General features: G+C 43.4%; 1 protein-coding gene and 1 long non-coding RNA gene across 4 annotated transcripts in view; one reads left to right on the top strand and one right to left on the bottom strand.

The window, feature by feature from the left end:
- The window catches only part of ABL2 (ABL proto-oncogene 2, non-receptor tyrosine kinase), a 68568-nt gene that overhangs the window by 44423 nt on the left and 5824 nt on the right, over window positions 1-18321 (top strand). For 2 of the 3 annotated variants that reach the window (XM_074961034.1, XM_074961035.1), the window contains exons 2-9: window positions 4838-5008; window positions 7002-7297; window positions 7970-8242; window positions 10102-10186; window positions 12260-12437; window positions 15208-15392; window positions 15707-15859; window positions 17089-17178. In XM_074961034.1, the coding sequence (XP_074817135.1) occupies window positions 4838-5008; window positions 7002-7297; window positions 7970-8242; window positions 10102-10186; window positions 12260-12437; window positions 15208-15392; window positions 15707-15859; window positions 17089-17178 (1431 nt within the window). Of the gene's footprint in view, window positions 1-1457; window positions 1567-4837; window positions 5009-7001; window positions 7298-7969; window positions 8243-10101; window positions 10187-12259; window positions 12438-15207; window positions 15393-15706; window positions 15860-17088; window positions 17179-18321 lie in introns of those variants that run through there. The other variant, XM_074961036.1, reaches the window with a different exon arrangement.
- LOC141992217 (uncharacterized) lies at window positions 4041-17636 on the bottom strand. The gene is made up of 3 exons (XR_012640553.1): window positions 16193-17636; window positions 11864-12100; window positions 4041-4435 (listed from the first exon to the last, which is right to left on the bottom strand). It is a non-coding gene; the product is annotated as an uncharacterized LOC141992217 (long non-coding RNA).

Below are 18321 nucleotides of genomic sequence, written 5' to 3'. Positions count from 1 at the left end.
TCAGGAGGGGACTCTCTTTGGCAGGAGAAGTGGACATGGCTCTATGTGGGTGGTCTCAGCTGCCAGGAATAGGCCCCGGCCCAACTAGTTACCCTACTGCGCAGCTACTGCAACCCCCAATCTGCAGTTGCCCTTCTCTGCAAGCAGAAGCTGAAGACACAGAGCCCCAGGGAACAGAGCCTTGTCTTTTTTCCCCTGCTAGACTGAGCCTGCACAGGGGAAGCAGGCAGGGCTGTGCTGAAGGGTCAGGAGGGGGGCTCTGTCTAACAAGGGCACCAGTGCTCAGTGGCTGCGGCTTTCCACTCCCCTCCTGACTGGCCTTTCAGCGTGGCCCCATCCACTTTCTCTGAACAGTGGTGGAGAGAGATGGGCAGGAGCTGTGTCCTGGCAGCTGAGACCACCCAGCTGCTGCAGGGAGGGAAGACTTCCTCAGCTGCCAGATGGTTATTAAACCTCCCCCCACCCACTGCCCTTTGGTTGTTTTTTTTTAACTGATTTTCTCCCATTTTTTAAATTTTTTTTTTTTTTTTTAATAGTAAAAATCCACTAGTTCCTGGGAAATTTAAAACAAAAACTGAAAAGGAAGGGCCTTAAGTATAGTCAGTTTCAACTCCTTCCCCCTGGCTGGTTAGTTTCTCTTTTGCTGCTGTTAAATCCTTACAAACATCAAAAGGAATGCAGAGAAACCCTTGTAAAAATTACAGGAATTTCAAAAATTCCTTTTTAAAGGCAGCTCTATAAACTGGTTTGTTTATTTAGTCAATTTAAAAATACTCTGTTTGACAGTGGCCCTTTGAAATAACATAAGTGATCTGACTTGGATCGTCATAAACAAAAATGCAGGTTTACTGTGCTGTTTATACTTTTAGTCTTTTAAAAAGGTATGAGTTAGGACCAGAATGTCAACGTCAGCACATTTTTTATCACTGATTATCAGTTTTTTAGTTTTTGTACATCTTACTCACTCTTTTAATGTTTCTTTAACGTAGTTACTTTTCGATTCCTGGAAATAGCATATGAGCAGTTGCATGTGGTGTGGAAAATGACTCAAGCTGGGTGGCCCCTTTACTGATGACATGGTAGAACATTTGGATGAAAGCTAAAAGTTTCCTTGGAGAAAGCATGATTCTTATGGTCTTAATTTGCTAAACCTAATGTAACAAGACTAATTTGCTTGATGCCAGAGATGTTTCAACTTGCAGTCTGTTCTCCACCTCCTCCTTAAGCTGTCCACAGCGCTTTGGGAAGCTCCACCCTTATTATACTTCTAGCTATAGTAGCTAGATAGAGCACAGAATGTATTTTCTCAGTAACGACTCCTCTTGCTCCTGGAGTGATGCTTTTCCTATTGGTTCCCAGTCATGTGAGTAATAATCACATGGAATGACTTGTGCTGGGAGTGGAATTCTAAGACTGCTTGTGTCTAGCAGTTCCTTTTGCTTGCTGTCGAGCACAGTATGATCCTGGGAACGGTTCTACTACAGTCCAGCAGTTATGGCAAAGAGGAGAACCTGCTTTGCTGCCTCTGCAATGAAGCCTCTGATACTGGTTTATCTGATTTCACAGGTATGGTGCATGGAAATGCTGCACAGCACCCCTTCATTTCTATGTTGCTATATACACTGAATAGAGGACTTGAAAGGAAACAAAAGTCTGTCTTCCTTATAGTACAAGATCAGCTATAGGAAGTCTGAGGATTTCTGTTTTTGTTAGTTTTTTTAGAGGACCATTAAAACTTGTCATATTGAGCAGTTATTCAGATTGTATTTCAGAGGAGGAGAGAACTTTAGTGTTTGATCTGATTCTAAAATGTCAGGTTTAGGACTTTCCTTTAACTTTCTTTCTGTTCAGTCTTGTGCTGGGACGAGAAGTAACAGTAGCATGGGAAAAACGTACCTTGCAAATTGGCTGAACGGGAAAGTGAATGTTCCAGGAAGGGAGTAAATTCTACAGTGGGAACAAAGAACAGGAAGGGGAAAGGGATGGATGAGACGCATCCTTTTTCCTTGATCCAAAATGATGTAATTAGTGTGTAAGAGAAGTGATTTTCTAGACTGTAAATCTTCACTCTGGGAGTACCATAACATTAATTTTAACTTTAAGATGCATCATAAAGTTAAAAGGATCTAGAGTTTAAAAACTAGAGGTTTCTAGTTTGGTGCCCTACCCCGGATCTAAATGTCGGGCTTATAAAGTATTCACTCTACAGGGGTTATGATAATTATACATAAATGTCATTGTTTCCTTGATGAGTTAGACAGTCAACATATGTAAATATAGCTTTTTCCATCTAGCAGTTTTTTTTTCCTGCCCCTTATTCCTCCCGAAAATAAGGCTCCTATGTGCCTAAATCTCTTTTGAAAATGGGGTTAAGTCTCATAAATCCTTCAGGTGCTTTTGAATATTTTACCCCTAATCTCAATGACTGTTGAGAGTTACTCTTCAAACATCAAACCATTGACTTCAGTTTTGCTTTTTTTTGGTATGTAATACTTCTCTTATGAACATGCACAGACCTCCTAAGCATTCAAAAGGAAGTAGTGGTAGTCCCACATCTGCTTTGAATTCCTATTGGTGACTCAGTGTAGTACCACAAATGGTTTAATGTGGGTAGTGTTGCTCAAGGCTATGGAATCAGCAGCAGGTGGCATACCTACTGCCGCCTTTGGTCTGGGCTTTCCCTCTGGTTAAAGTATCCTCTGCTGAGCTGCGTGTGGGCAGGCTAGTAGATATTGACTGGCTGTGGTGCTTGATTCAGCAGCATTACTAACTGAATTGATATTCTGCTCCTGCTATGAAGTTAACAACTAGATTCATAGTAACTGATTATACATCTGCTATAGTCATACCTTAAGTATGGGGTGGGTGCTCATTGCATTAGCCACCATGGCTTGAATTGAAACACTTGTATTTTTTTTATCTAAAACAATATTTGATTGTAAAAGAAAACTGTGTGCCCGCTTTTTTTTAAATCTCTGACTGTAAAGCAAATGCATAATAGAAACCAGGAAGATATTTGCACCCTGGTTAATGTAATTTGAGGCCAAAGTGCAAATGTCTTTAGAGAGTGCAAGCTCTCATCACACACTTGAAGCATTTCTGCTCCTTTAAGGGAGGACAGTCTGGTCGTTAAAGAGCACTAGGAGTCAGGAGACTTCCTTTGTCTCAGACTTGATGTGTGACCTTGCCCAAGGCACTGAAAGACTTTGGCTTTGATGGAAGGCACTACAAAAGTGTAAAGAATGTATTATTTAATTACTATTTATTTTTGCTCCATAAGGACAGCTGCTTCAAGGAATTGGTGCTCCTATCTGTTGCCACCAAAACAGTTCAGTGCTAATTATTTGATGTGTATATACACGCCCAGCTATAAGCATACAGGCACTTGTGCTGGGATACGGGCACTTGTGCTATAATTTATCCATTGGGATTTTCTCATGTTGTCTTGTGATACCAGTGTAGTACTTTAGCGTTCTCTAAAACCAATTGGTATTGATAAGATGACAGCAATCCATGTACACAAACTGTTGCGCATAACCTGCAGTAAAACAGTAGGAATGAAAATATCACTAGCTTAATACCTAGCTGCAGGTTTATTTATTGCTAGGGGAGCTTGTAATTTTGAGCCTGATGAGCTCTGCTGGTGCATGTGATAACTTTTTGGTTAGGCCTGGAATGTAGGTTACTCACCAATCACAAGATCAACAGGTCATGCTGGCAAAGGACATAACTTCTCTGAGACCTCAAATACAGATCTGGTCACTCCAGACACAAGTTTACAGTCTCCCTAAGAAGCAAGTTTGTGATTTCATGATAGTGCCAGCATAACCAACAGAGTATGTAACTATTGGTGAGTGCTGCTAAGAAAAACCTTTGATAAATTAACAATCATAACCTGTTCTGTCATGTTTGTTACAGTAGCATGAAAATGTAAAGTGGAAAAACTGAATGGATATCGCAGGAAAATCCTTACATTTTGGTTTCCTAGCAATGAGTCTTGGCCTCCTCTGAATCCGTGCCAAATGATTGCGCCTGCTGCTTGGACCATGCCCAGGCCCTTACCTGTTTGTTTCTCACTGGCTTCCCCTTGTCCCCATCCTATATCACAGTTAAGCTCTCTGTCCCTTTTCAAGGCTCTGCGTGGACTAGCTCCTGCTTTTGGGTGTGTCTCTCTTTTTGCTGCCTCATTCTTCCCATCTTACTCAATTAACTGGCTCCTTCATGCCTTATTCCATCCTGTCTCTGAATTCCTAACACACTATTTTAAAAAAAAAAAAATCTAAATTATTGCATTAAATGCTAGTACAGTCCCAAGCTTGATCTGGGAACATTCGTATCATTTTAAGCTTCCTAAAGCAGTTGATCTTGATGGAGACCTGCCATTTGATGTCAGTATTACTTAATGTCTCTGTCCACTCTTTCCAATTCAGCTTCCCTAAAGAGGAGGAAAAAAATGTGTAAAATGATCATATGAAACATCTATTTCTCATCAATCTTACCCTCACTTCATCTTTAGAAACTTGTATGTTCCTTTCCCTTGTGGAAAAACTTCCAAAAAGTAGGGATGAGTTTGAAGAAGGGCTGATAAAATTCAGTTTCAACATAAATTACTATATATTTTCATATTTGTTTGTAACAACCTCAATATCCTCTGGTCACACAGGCTGTTTTTATGATGCCTGGATTGATATACAACATCCATTCTTGCAAAATCCATACTTCCTGTTCTATGCAGTGCTCACAATGTTGCAGCAACGCTGTTGTGTGTGCATTGGATTTTGACATTCACAACTGTTATTCATAGAGTAAATTCCCTCCTCTCGCTTTGTTTGTCCAGAGGCCCTTCACCGCCCCTATGGTTGTGATGTTGAACCCCAGGCACTGAATGAAGCCATCAGGTGGAGCTCTAAGGAGAACCTGCTTGGAACCACTGAGAGCGATCCCAATCTTTTTGTTGCACTTTATGATTTTGTAGCAAGCGGCGACAACACACTCAGCATCACCAAAGGTAAGGCGCGTTGTACCCTTTCAGCATCTTCATGTGGCTCCAGTTTGTTCTTATCAAGGTGTTGAGTCACAGACCTGTGATAGCTGAGATGGTAGTATGTACCTGTCCAGACAGCCCTAAGTTAGAGGGAAAGCATGACTCACACGGACAGTTGTTTCTCTGCCGCTCTACAAGGGGAAGGGTATTTCACACTAAGGCTGTGTCTACACTTAAGCCACTGACAACAGCACAGTTGCAACACTGCAGTTATGCCACTTTAGCACTTCAGTGTAGAACTCACTACAGCAACAGGAGGTGGTTCTCCCATCACTGTAGTTAATCCAACTCCCCGAGAGGCGGTAGATAGAAGAATTCTTCCACTGACCTATCAACTTAGCACTGCCTATGCTGGGGGTTAGGCTGCCACTTAGGGATGTGGATTTTTCACACCCCTGAGCAATGTAGCTGGGTGAACCGAACTTTATAGTGTAGTCCTGGCATAAGATGGCAGAATTAACTTCTCCCTGAAGAACTATAGGTAGCTTCCTTCAGTGCTAAAGCTGTGGGTTTAACAATGAGAAAAGAATATACTAGAATCACTTGTCACTTCATTCCACCAGAGAGAGTGGAAGAAGTGAATGTAGCTGAAGTAGATTATTTCTTTCATGAACTGCTTGCTGATAGATTGGTGCCTTGCTAGCAGGTGTGGGGTTTTGTTTTTTAACTTGTGTAACAGGGACCCCTACTGGAGAAATAACTTATTGCAGAGATTACTCATTAGTACTCAGTTGGTGATCCAAGGAGCATAATTATTACCATCCCAATACTCCAAAAATCACCTATGCCTAACCTTCCCATTGCAGTGTGAGAAGTTTCATAGTTTTTCTTCAGAAATAGTAAACTTTCGGGTTAGGCCTATAGCACTAGTTTTCACTGCTAGTATCACCGCATGTCCTTCAGCCTTAGACAGGACATTAATTGAGTGGCAGTTAGCAGAAGCCTTGGTGGTGCTGGGCATTAGTGACCAAACTAACTATTGGCAGGTGGGACACTGATGCCGCACCTGCTCTGAAACTGTCAGCTTTCAAAACACTAGTTCTTCCCTGATCCTGTCAGCAGCTGCTGATTTGACAAGTATCTCCATCACCACAAAAAACTAATCCCAGCACCACTGCTGTCAACATGCACACAGATATTCTGGGAAAGTTAGCCACACAATTTAGAGACCTGCTCCTGGCCCAGAGGGCAGGTAACTGAACAGCCTGAGGAGCACTGAGTAGTGGTAGCACTAGTGTGATGCTAGTACTGAGATCTAGAATCTCATGGGCCTACAGTGGTAATATATGCAGGCTTCTGTCTGTAGTGACACTTCTCAACTTTATCGCCCATATACAGATTTCACTGTCCTGCTGCCTCAACTCAATGGAAATCAAAGGCTTCTTTAAATATACCAAGGAAAATATCAGCTTGGAGATTTTAGCACTTGTGTCAATGGATGCCAGAAAAATGTATCTTGCTGTACAACCATTTTTAAAGGGGTTGGTTTTAAGTCCTCCAACCTAGAATGGGTCCTCAACCTCTTAGGAAAGAATCAGCTCCCTGCTCCAGAAATCTAAATCAGAGGAAGCACTGGAACTGGTTGACATATGTGGAAATGTGGTTATATGTTAGTAAGTTTTAGCTGAGTATCCAAACTGGAGCAATTAGGGAATAGTGTCTTCACTGTTCTGCTCCTCAGATTTGGAGGTTGTCAAAACTATTCTCCCCTCCTACTCCGCCCTGGCTCCTAAATCTAGGTTAAAAGCTAACCTGAGTCCACTTTCTGAATTTTACTTTTTATCTACTTAAAAATTACATGGAGCAGCTTGGGAATGTTGTATTAAAGGGTCATTGCCAAAGACTTGTATTCTCTAGCTGCAAAGGCAGGCTTAGTTAACTAGTAGTATGGGCACTCAAAGAAGACTGACCTGATTTCAGCTTGATTCCCCCTACCCACTCTTGTCCCCATCCTCAGGTGAGAAGCTACGAGTCCTGGGTTACAACCAGAATGGTGAATGGAGTGAGGTATGTTCTAAGAATGGGCAGGGATGGGTGCCAAGCAACTATATCACACCAGTGAACAGCCTGGAGAAGCATTCCTGGTATCATGGGCCTGTGTCACGCAGTGCAGCAGAGTATCTGCTGAGCAGCCTCATCAATGGCAGCTTCCTGGTTCGTGAAAGCGAGAGCAGCCCAGGGCAGCTGTCCATCTCCCTCCGGTACGAGGGGCGTGTTTACCACTACAGGATCAATACCACCGCAGATGGAAAGGTAAGGCCTGCTCCAAGGAACACAATGGGAAAAGAAAATAGGGGGTGTCTTGATTATCTTGTCTTGTACAAGTGAAGGGTGAAAAAAAGTGTATTGATTTAATTGGAAAGAGAGAACGTCTGTCCACACTATATTCCCTAATCCAAGAAATAACACTTCTGTAGAAATCCTCAGAATGCTGTTAATTGTCCTTGTTGAGTGGGTGACTGGAGAGCAGAATAGTGGTGGTTTGATGTAGTTACAGATCTATTTCAATTGGCCCTGGCAGGAACAGTCTGTATGTGAGAATAAGCAAGACTTTGTTAAACCAACAGTTGTTTGTCTTTGGCACAATTAGGGTGTGATGTGTCATATCTGGGGGAGATTCCACTGGTCCTAAAGAGGTTGGAGACTGCACTTTACAATAGTTTTGGTTTTAAAATTATGGAAAGCATGGGGGATGTCATCAGACAAGCCGATCGCTTCAGCAGCTGTATTTTCCCAACCTGCCTCTTGCTGCAGCTGTAAACCCTATGTATTGGCCTGTTCTATTTCCCTATCAAACTGAGAGCAAATTTATTTATGAATTCCCTTCATATTTATTTGAATGTTTTTACTGTCCTGTCTTCCACTATCACTGAAATATTTCAGATATCTACCTCATTAAATGGATTCTTGATCCTTTCTCATCAGGTGTATGTGACAGCCGAAAGCCGCTTCAATACATTAGCAGAACTAGTTCACCATCATTCTACAGTGGCAGATGGACTGGTGACAACCTTGCATTACCCAGCACCCAAATGCAATAAGCCCACAGTCTACGGAGTGTCCCCCATCCATGACAAGTGGGAGATGGAACGAACGGATATCACCATGAAGCACAAACTTGGGGGAGGGCAGTATGGTGAAGTGTACGTTGGTGTCTGGAAGAAATACAATCTCACAGTTGCTGTGAAAACACTAAAGGTGGGTTTTAAGACCACTGTGCACTCACTGTTTCATTAGAAGTGTGTGTTTAGCCAACAGAAGAGTGCAGTGTGCTCTTAGTTCTGGAATGTTTTGCACCTGCTAATGCCAAACACATCTGGAAATTGAGTGGGGAAACTCTAACTCCTATGCTGACTATACAGTAGCCTGCAGAGAAGAAAGGTTAGCTACAACAAACTTTAAGCTCTGTGTGGGCTTAAAAGCAATTAGAATTCCCTGGTCAAGTCTATTCTCCATGGAAACAGTGTGTCTAAGGCAGGGCTATTGTAACAGCCACCTGGAAGAAGAAAACGGGTTATGGAGGTTTCTCAGAGAACAAGGGGTAAGGAAAACGTCTCCTTCTCCACCCCACTCCTGCCTCTGGAAAACTTCAGAACCCTCTCCCCTCTACACACCCTTCATTTAAGTTCCAACATTGTGTAGTCTGATTCTTTAGTGGCTATTGACTTCCATTAACACTCATTTAAAATGCTAGGGGATTGTAAGATTCTAGAAGATCCCAGAAGCAGGCTCAACAGAAGCAAGGTTATTGAGTTCAGTATCTGGTTGGGAACCCTGATATGAACAATGAAAGCACTCATGCTGAGAGCAAAGCAGAGCTTTCACCACTTGTATTAGCACAGTTAGTAAAGAGACACAAGCTCCAAACCATATACAAAGATAACATTAACTTTGTAGTACTGTTATCTCTTGTACCATTCCTTGCATATATTCCCACACACTTCTTTGGGAATCTGGCAATGAAGGACAAAAAACCTGCTCTGTCCTTAGCATGCCAAGCGAATCCAATGGTCTAGATCAACCAATGATGACCACACACGTACCCCCTTACATTGTGGTCTGCCCTGTTATAGGGCTAGAACCTGTCATAAATATTCATTTGAGTGCCCAGCCTCCCTTGTCCGTATTTAACTTCCTCACCCTACGGGTGCCTTTTATCCTATAGGGTTGTATACCTGTGATTTTAACTTGTTGTCAAGGCAAGTTTGTGGTTAAGCATCTGCAATGATCCACTGTAAAATATCCAAACTTACTATTCGTTCAGTGTTCCTGCAGTTACCTGGTATTGTTATGCACAAACCTTCCCCCCCCCCCCCAACAAACAAACAAACAAACAAACATGCTATTCCCAGTTCTGCAAAACTCAGAGTAATTGTCAGGCCATTTTTCTATGTCAGAGGTCATAGGCCTCAAAGCCTTATGGTAACTTATGTCCTGTGTTAAGCGCGTAAGCTAATATCTTAGAGGATACAGGCCTATAGGTTCCTTGTGTTACTGCTAACTAAAATAAAATGCTAAAGCTAGCTCTGTGGTCTACAACTGTAGTTGTCATCTTTCCAGGTGAGGACACTTTGGCAGGACTCCCTTGTATAACCACTCAAAACTACTCCTTAGTCAGAAGGACTGCTAATAATTGACCTCAGGCTCTCTTTCCCTCCAGAGACTTGAGCTCCCTAGCCTTTTTAGACTTGATGGACTAAGGAGCAAGAAATCACAAATTAAGCTTGAAGCTCCCAAGTGTCAGTGTAGATCAGTCGCTAGGCTGTTAAAGTTGCTTAACCATACTGCAGATGCCCAGTCAGCTGGGCCAGAGGTTATGGAGTCCTTTGATGTTTTTTGTTCAAAGCCTGAGAAGCAACACCTATGTTGGCCAGTCGGGGGTGGGAAAGAAATGGACATGCTTTTTTGCAAACATTAGTGCATTAATGAAACCAGAAATGAGAAACGGATACAAAAGAATTCATCTCCAGTTCCTGTGTTGGAACAGTGCAGTGTTAAAACAGACCTTAAAGTCATTAAGAAGGGTTTGCCTGTTTTCTTTTGTCCCATTTTTCCAGGAAGATACCATGGAAGTGGAGGAGTTCTTGAAAGAAGCTGCTGTGATGAAGGAAATCAAGCACCCAAATCTAGTGCAATTATTAGGTGAGTGAAGGAGTTTGATCTCTCTTTCTGTGCTTACTGTCTTAATTTTTATTGAAACGGAATCTTTGTTTAAAAACAGTGACAGCTGTCATATCACTGACCTGCTTTAGTCTATGCACTATTCTTGCAAAGTTGGGGTCTAGTCTGGGTTTAAGCTAACAGTATGCTCCAAAGTGTACACTTGTGGCAGTGGCATTCAAACTTGGCCTAATTGAAGGCCATTTTGAGAACTTGCCTGGAGCTACGGGACACCCCAAATTTTAATCCAATACTTAATAGAGAACTATGACTTCAATTGACAGAGTCCAGCAGGCAATGTTGCCTGGATGCTTGGATCAAACTGCATACTCAGATCTGTCACTTCTTTGGAAGGTGCCTCTATTTAGACAGCACTGGTTTATGCTGTTGTACTCTGAGCTGCATTTGACCTAAGGATGATGTTTAGGCCTGCCTGGGTTTATAGTGTCCTCACCTTTGTGGTATGTGTACTCTTGGGGCACTAGACTGAAGTCCCAGTGCTTTAGCCATACACGATATGTTTGACAACATGCATTCTGAAGTTTGAGTCTTCTGTTCTGTGTGCTCTCTCTCACTTTTGTTTGTGTGTGTGTGTGTGTGTGTGTGTGTATAACAGTTATCACTGCACTGAGGGAGATGATGTCATATCTAAAAGAAAATATGATAGTGTCTTGTGTGAATGAGACTGTCATTTATAGTCTTTGCCCAGTTACTTATATGAACAGAAAGACATCTATTGATAAAAGCCCCACTGAATAGATTAACTATATCTGTAACTAATAACAATACAAAGCAACCAAATCTCTACTGCTGTGGGAAAGGACTAATATGCATATCACCAAATAAATATTAGTGTGTTGTCCTCTGGGTTCAAATATAACAATTAGATAACTGCAGTGGTGAGGCAAATGAAGAGACAAGTTCATACTGAAGCAACACATGAATGGAAGAAATATGCAGGCTTTGCAGCTTGGCCATACCCAAGTTCTCTCACTGGAATGTGTATGGTAGGGTGATTACTGCTACATAGTCAGCATAGCTCTTAATTCTGTGGAATAGTGTGGAAAGATTCTCTATAGACATTAGATCCCAAATCTTCGCTAGTGTATAGTCCCATCTGCTGCCGCACCTGGACTGGACTTTGGGAGCCAAGCTGTCAGCTTAGAGTAGGGCAAAAGGAAATAATGCTGGGAATGTGAAGAACTCCAGTAATCTCAATCACTCTGCACCCATTATCAAGTAGACACAGATGATGCCTCTGCCCAGCCCTGTCTGGTAGCTGGAGGAGAGTACAATGTAAAGAGACTTGTGTTCAAGATACACATCAATGTTTTTGGAGTACCTCTTCTGATACATCATGTGGGAGTATGCTGTTTGTCAGTGTGAGAGAGCCAGAATGATTAGCCGTAAAAGGGAGCTACAAAGGGGGTAAGACCTATTTAAAGAATTGACACTAATATCGTGTTTCCCTCTACCACCGATACATGCTTTGCACGCAGCTGCAATAAATGTGCAAGTTGTCAAAGGAATGTGTGTGAATGAGTCCTGATCTACAAGCAGGCTGCATGGTATTGATAGTTTACCAAGCTGTCATACATGGGAGTGTTTCACATATTTAAGTGACATTCTAACTTGTAGACCCACCCAGCTGATTCTTACCTGGTAATGACTGGCTCTAGTGGGAATTCTGATGGGCTCTCATGAGTTTGAGGGTGAGGAAAAAGATCAAATTCTTGGAGTTCAAAACCTCTCTTCTTCCACTCTGCGACTGCTCTCCTATGCATATTCCATTGGATTATTAGAACTTTGGTGCTAATTACCCCAGATGTAGAGTGGCACTGAATGTGCACTTTGCCTCATGTATCTTGGTTGTGCTAGGCCACACTGAAGTTGTTCCTGGAAAATCAAACATTCAATTTTGAGTACAACAAATGGGATAGTAGTACATTACTCTGGCAGAAAATGCTGTAAATGGATTTCAGATCCTTCAAGAGTACTGGTAAGCTAGGGCTGAGAGAATTACTTAAATGTTAACTGTGTCTCTTTCACGGTCAGGAGTATGCACCCTGGAGCCACCGTTTTACATTGTGACGGAATATATGCCATATGGGAACCTGCTGGACTATCTACGAGAATGCAACCGGGAGGAGGTGAGCGCTGTCGTTCTGCTCTACATGGCCACTCAGATCTCCTCTGCTATGGAGTACTTGGAGAAGAAGAATTTCATCCACAGGTGGGTGACATGCCACCATGCTGTGTCGCAAACCCACATGGTAGTAAAAGGGAATGGGACGTTGCCCTATCGTTAAGAATGATACTTTTTGCAGTTTTCTTGGGCTTGGAAGTGGGGATTTTCAAGAGAGGTCACCTACAAGCTCTTTGAAGAAAATGGGGAGCCAGGGTCACCTGTTCAAATCTGTTCTAGTTCAGTAATGAAAGGGCCTGTGTGTCATGAGCTGATTTCATCCCATTCCCAGTGGGCATGTATTCTTCATCACAATAGCCATTGTTGTTGGCAGCCTTGATAGGGGCCCAACAAAGAATGAACCGTGGACACTGAACTGTCTTGTCTTATTCCTAGTGGTGGTCCCTTTAGTTGGAAGCTTACATTGTCTTTGCCTGTTCTGTAGAGAGAGACCTTCCTCCTTCGGGCTGATCAGTTTCACACCTCTCAGTTGCTAAATTCACTTAAAAATACTCTATCCTTTTTTAAATGTAGGGGCATAATGACAGCTCAGCAGAAGGGTTAGGCAAAAATACACTTGCTTCCACTCATCCTGGTGCGGATGAGAGCAAATGATTGATACTAGAGGCCCTTTCAGCATCAGTCTCAGGGCTCATCCTTCATGGTAAGAAGTGCATATATATTGCACACTTATTTTTATTTAAATAATAATTTGCTTCTGTGCCCAGGCCTTTGAGTAAGCACCTAGTACTATTACTGTTACCCTGTCCTTTGCCCTCATCCCTACAACCTCCCTATTGTTTGATTACCTCTTTAGTTCATCCCTTCATAAATTATATTGCAAACTCTCTGAGACAGGGTCCATGGCCTGTATTGTGCCTTGCATACTTTTGAGTGCTTGTCCTCGTGCCTGTCACCTTCAGAGCACCTTCCCATGTCTGGGTGCAGTGTTGCAGGGTGTCTTTCAATATAGCACCCCCTGTAGTCATTCTGGTGCCACAACAGTCTGTGATTGTATGGGGCCCAGCCCTCCACGGTTAACAGAAAAGTCCCAAAGAGAACTCCCAAGTCTAGTGGCTTTTGAGCCTGGTCCTCAACCTTAATCTAGGAGCTGTGATACTTGGCCTCTTCTCCTTCTGATTCCCATGCCTTCCCTCTTGTTCTGGGAAAGAGATGGGGAACCTAGGACCATCCTCTTCTCTGGGTTGTGGCCAAGGACAGTTCCTTCAAACCCTCCGACATTTTCCCGGGACTGCTCCTACCTTTTGCCCAGCTTGTCAAAATCTTCTCTCAGGTCTCTGGATTCTCCTATCACCGCCTGCAATCATAGGACTGAAAGGGACCTTGAGAAGTCTTCTAGTCCAGTCCCATACACTCAAGGCAGGACTAAGGATTATCTAGACCATTCCTGACAGGTGTTTGTCTAACCTTCTCTTTAAAATCTCCAATAAGGGAGATTCCACGGCCTCCCTAGGCAATTTATTCCAGTGCTTAACCACCCTGGCAAGAAGTTTTTCCTAATGTCTAATGTAAACCACGCTTGCTACAATTTAAGCCCATTGCTTCTTATTCTATCCTCAGAGGTTAACTAGAACAATTTTTCTTCTTCTTCCTCCTCCTCCTCCTCCTCCTAACAATCTTTTATGTACTTGAAAACTCTTACCGTGTCCCCCCTCAGTCTTCTCTTCTCCAGATTAAACAAACCCATTTTTTTCCATCTTCCCTCAGGGGTCATGTTTTCTAGACCTTTAATCATTTTTGTTGCTCTCCTTTGGACTTTCTCCTATTTATCCACATCTTACCTGAAATACAATGTCCAGAACTGGACACAATATTCCAGTTGAGGCTTATTCAGTACGGAATAGTGGTTCTTCATCACTTCTTCTTTGGCAGCTACAGTGGTATTTCTTGAAGCTGCTCCCTGCTTCTCTCACAGCAGCTAGGTTGTGACAAGTAACTCCTTTATCTTTTGCCTGGAACTAGTCAGTCTTTCCATCCTCTGAGCAGGATTTTCCTCCTCAGCTCTGTCTCCAGAGCTAGGATAATGCCTCAGGTCTCTTTGACTCAGGTTAGTCAGTCCTACCTTCCTTGAAGCAGGATCTCCCTCTCAGCCCTTGCTCTGTAGCTAGGGTTATCTCCTAGCTTTAGGTTAATCACTATTACCCTCCTTCAAGCAGGAGTCGTGTCGTTTCCCCCCCCCTCCCCCCAGCATTTTCCTTGGAGCAGGGGTTGTGACTTAAATCAGCTGCAAGGCTTTTGCCAATTCCTTTCAGCTGTGTGCCCTTCCTAATTATCCTTCCACTCTGGAGGGTCCAGCAGGTTAGCCTTCTCCCATCAGTGCCTGTCTGCTGGCAGGGAGGAGGCAGCCTTTACATTGTTCCTTCTCCAAACTCCTTCCCAGTTGGATGGGAGAATGGGAAGCCTCGCCCCACCTTCTCTGCAAGGTTTCAAGCCCTTGTAGGTACAGGTCCAGATTTCTTCCACAAGCACACTCATTCCTATGACCCTTAGGTTTCTATATGTATCTGCTGGACCCTCCTGAATCCTTAAAGGGTCAGGTAGTGGAGTGGGCAGCTGGCCACTAAGTGCTACTACTCTTGATGGCAGACTACTCTGTCATAGTGCTGTATGATATAATTAATACATTGTAGACCAACTGTGAAATGTAGAATTCTAATTTAAAAATAAATTGTGCATGTGGCCCAGAAATTGGTGTGCAAAATAATGTAATGCTCGTACCACACAAGTATTGGGATGAAGAGTTCAGGATGTTCGCACCACAGCATCCCTGTCACTGCATCTCTTCTCACTCACACAGGGACCTAGCAGCTCGAAACTGCTTGGTAGGAGAAAACCACGTGGTAAAGGTGGCTGACTTCGGCTTAAGTCGATTGATGACTGGAGATACCTACACAGCTCATGCTGGAGCCAAGTTTCCTATCAAGTGGACAGCACCTGAGAGCCTGGCCTATAACACCTTCTCAATTAAATCAGATGTGTGGGGTAAGAAGGAAAGAACTCACAACGGTCTAAGCCCTCTTCTATGCCAGCCCAGGTAGTAGGCACCTTTCCTTCCTTAGACTGCTGTCAGAGGGATGAGGAGGATGTGTTCTGATACCAGGCTAGGTCACCACATCAAAACTCAGCAATACTTTTTAGCATGCAAATCTCCCCCTCTGCCTTCCCCCATGGGCTGGCTTGAAAATACCTTCAAAGGAGAGATTGCTTTATGTTACAGTACAAACAGCAGTAGCATTCAGACAGTAGAAGAGAAGGGATAAATTTATAATCATGACCTATTTTTTCTCATTTTGCAGCCTTTGGGGTGCTATTATGGGAAATTGCCACCTACGGGATGTCACCATACCCAGGTATTGACCTCTCACAGGTGTACGATCTGCTGGAGAAGGGATATCGGATGGAACAACCAGAGGGGTGCCCTCCAAAAGTTTATGAACTGATGAGGGCATGTGAGTATTTCCTTTCACTTTCAACTTGGAGGCAAAATAGAGTCTGGGGAGGTGGAGGGAATCTATAATAGTCTTTTGCTTCTAGCTTGCCACTTCAAATCGAGCTGATGGTGGTGGTGTTTTTAAAAACATTCACCATCTGATGGGTGCATTTAATCTGTGTAAAATGAGTGTGATGATCTCAAGCCAGTGCCTGAGGGAGCATGTATCCACTTCAGAAAATCACCATTACCACTGGCACTAGATGGCACCTTTGGAAATGTCAGCAGAGGCCAAGGACTGCGTAGCCCCTGAAGGCTGAATTATCCTAACCCTGTGAAGGGGTCAGCTCACCTCTTGTTGCCTCCTTGTAGCTGGGCATGGCATTGCAGCATTCTCTCTTCCCTGGGGTCTGTATCCGCTGGCTGCTCCACTTCTCCAGTGGCCTGCCTCTTCCTGTGACTTGGCTCTCCGGGGTAGTCCATTAACAAAAAGCAAGGGGAATTAACATAAACAGAGTTAGCACAAGAGAGAGGGGAACGCTTCCCCCTCAGGGCACATGAGAATCAGGCCCTCCTTTCCCTGAGGGAGGGACCTTCACACAGTTGTTGTCAGGAAAGATCCTGCCTTCCCATGGCCATTTCTGCAGGAGCAGAGAGTTGAAAGTCTGTTCTCTTCCCTGGCCTACCCATAAGTGAGCTGTTCTGCTTCCCTTTTAACTCCTCCTCAAGCCTGTGCATGTCTTGCGGGTGTGGTGGGCCAGGTCTGGCTGAGCCCAGAGCAGCTTCTTAACCCTTTGTTGTCCAGTGTGAGGTCTGTATACCCCATCACAGGCCCCACAGCACAGTTAAAAAAAAAAAATCGGTGGTTTACTTCTGAAAGCTTATACTGCTGGTGCTATATATACTACTTCTGTGGTTAGATAAGAATTCAGTCTCCAGGACCGAGGGAGCAAACAAGAAAAAACTCACTTTGAATTTAAAAAAAAAAAAAAAAAATGGAAAAGCTGATGTTGGTGACATGGTGCTTGGTTTAAATCCAGTGACATAATTCCTGACCCATCAACACCACATCATTGCTATATCTTGCATATACTGGGACCTGTTCCACAGCCAGTTAGTGTATCAGTAGGATATTGTAGTCTGTCAGGTAGTAGGTTAGAGGCTTTTCTACCTTCCTCAGTGAAAATACTGATTGTCCACTATTCCTGCTTCATACACTGAGACCTTCCCTGCTTTCTCATGCTGCAGGCTGGAAGTGGAATCCCCCAGACCGACCATCCTTTGCTGAGACCCATCAAGCCTTTGAAACAATGTTCCATGACTCCAGTATCTCTGAAGGCAAGTACCCTTGCTACTGTATTCGAAATGTTGAGAGTGGAGTTTCACCTCCAAGGCACTGTCTCACTGAGGCAGGCTGATTACAGGCCTACTGGTGCTCACCTTGCTAGAATACTGAGGCCATTTGACTGCATTTGATAGGTTCTTCTCAACATGTGCAAACTTGTGTTCATATTCATTGCAATGGATACACTTCAGAAGTATTTCAGTGCAGGGGAAACTGAAGTAATTCATTCAGGTACAAAGAGGAAAGATTTTTAGAAAGAATAAACTCTTGCTTCCATTGCAGACCTGAGCTTGACTATCATTCAGGGGACAAGGGAGGAAGGTGGGTGGGTGGGTGTAAAATAGGAAGGGTTTATATTTGTGACTCCAGAAATTGCATGACTACAAATATAAATTATTTTCCCAAAGTAGTGTCACTGCTTTAATCTCTGAAGTCAGATTCTCCTAGCGTGCCATTGCCAGCAACAAATGATGCAACAACCTCATGGACATAGCTAGAAAATAAATATTAGTGCTAGTCTACACTAGAAGTGCTACAGCAGTACAGCATCGCCAATGCGGCTGCGCCGCTGTAGTGCATCTGGTGAAGCTGCTGTACGGTCTATGCCAACGGGAGAGAGCTCTCCCACCCACTTAATTAATCCACCTCAACAAGCGGCAGCAGCAACGTCAGTGAGAGAAGCTCTCCCACCGACATAGTGCTGTCCACGCAGCACTTAGGTTGGTGTCCCTTACGTCGCTCAGAGGGGTGGCTTATTCACACCTCTGAGCAAGGTCGGTGTACCTTACGTCACTCGGGGGGGGGGGTGGCTTATTCACACCCCTGAGCAACGTAAGTTATACTGACATAACCTGTAGTGTAGAAAAGCCAGTAGTCTGAAACATAATACACAGTATTAGTCACAAGAGGGGCGTACCTCAGCACCTCCTAACCAGCTTTGAAACAAAATTTAAAGAAAGTTGATCCATCTACTTCCCTACCACAGAAAAAATACTGTCTAAAATTCCCCAGTGATGGTTTAAAATAGGGGCAATCAAACTTTTCCCAGACAAGAGGCAGCCTGGCAAGTTGCCAGGAGCTTTAAGGACCCACCTCACATGTATACATTGGAGAAAATAAAAGCTGTCTTCATATTA

The sequence above is a fragment of the Natator depressus genome, chromosome 8 (genome assembly GCF_965152275.1).
Source record: "Natator depressus isolate rNatDep1 chromosome 8, rNatDep2.hap1, whole genome shotgun sequence".
NCBI lineage: Eukaryota > Metazoa > Chordata > Testudines > Cheloniidae > Natator > Natator depressus.
The sequence above is the reverse complement of the archived record's forward strand: the minus strand, read 5'-3'. Positions and strand labels throughout refer to the sequence as shown.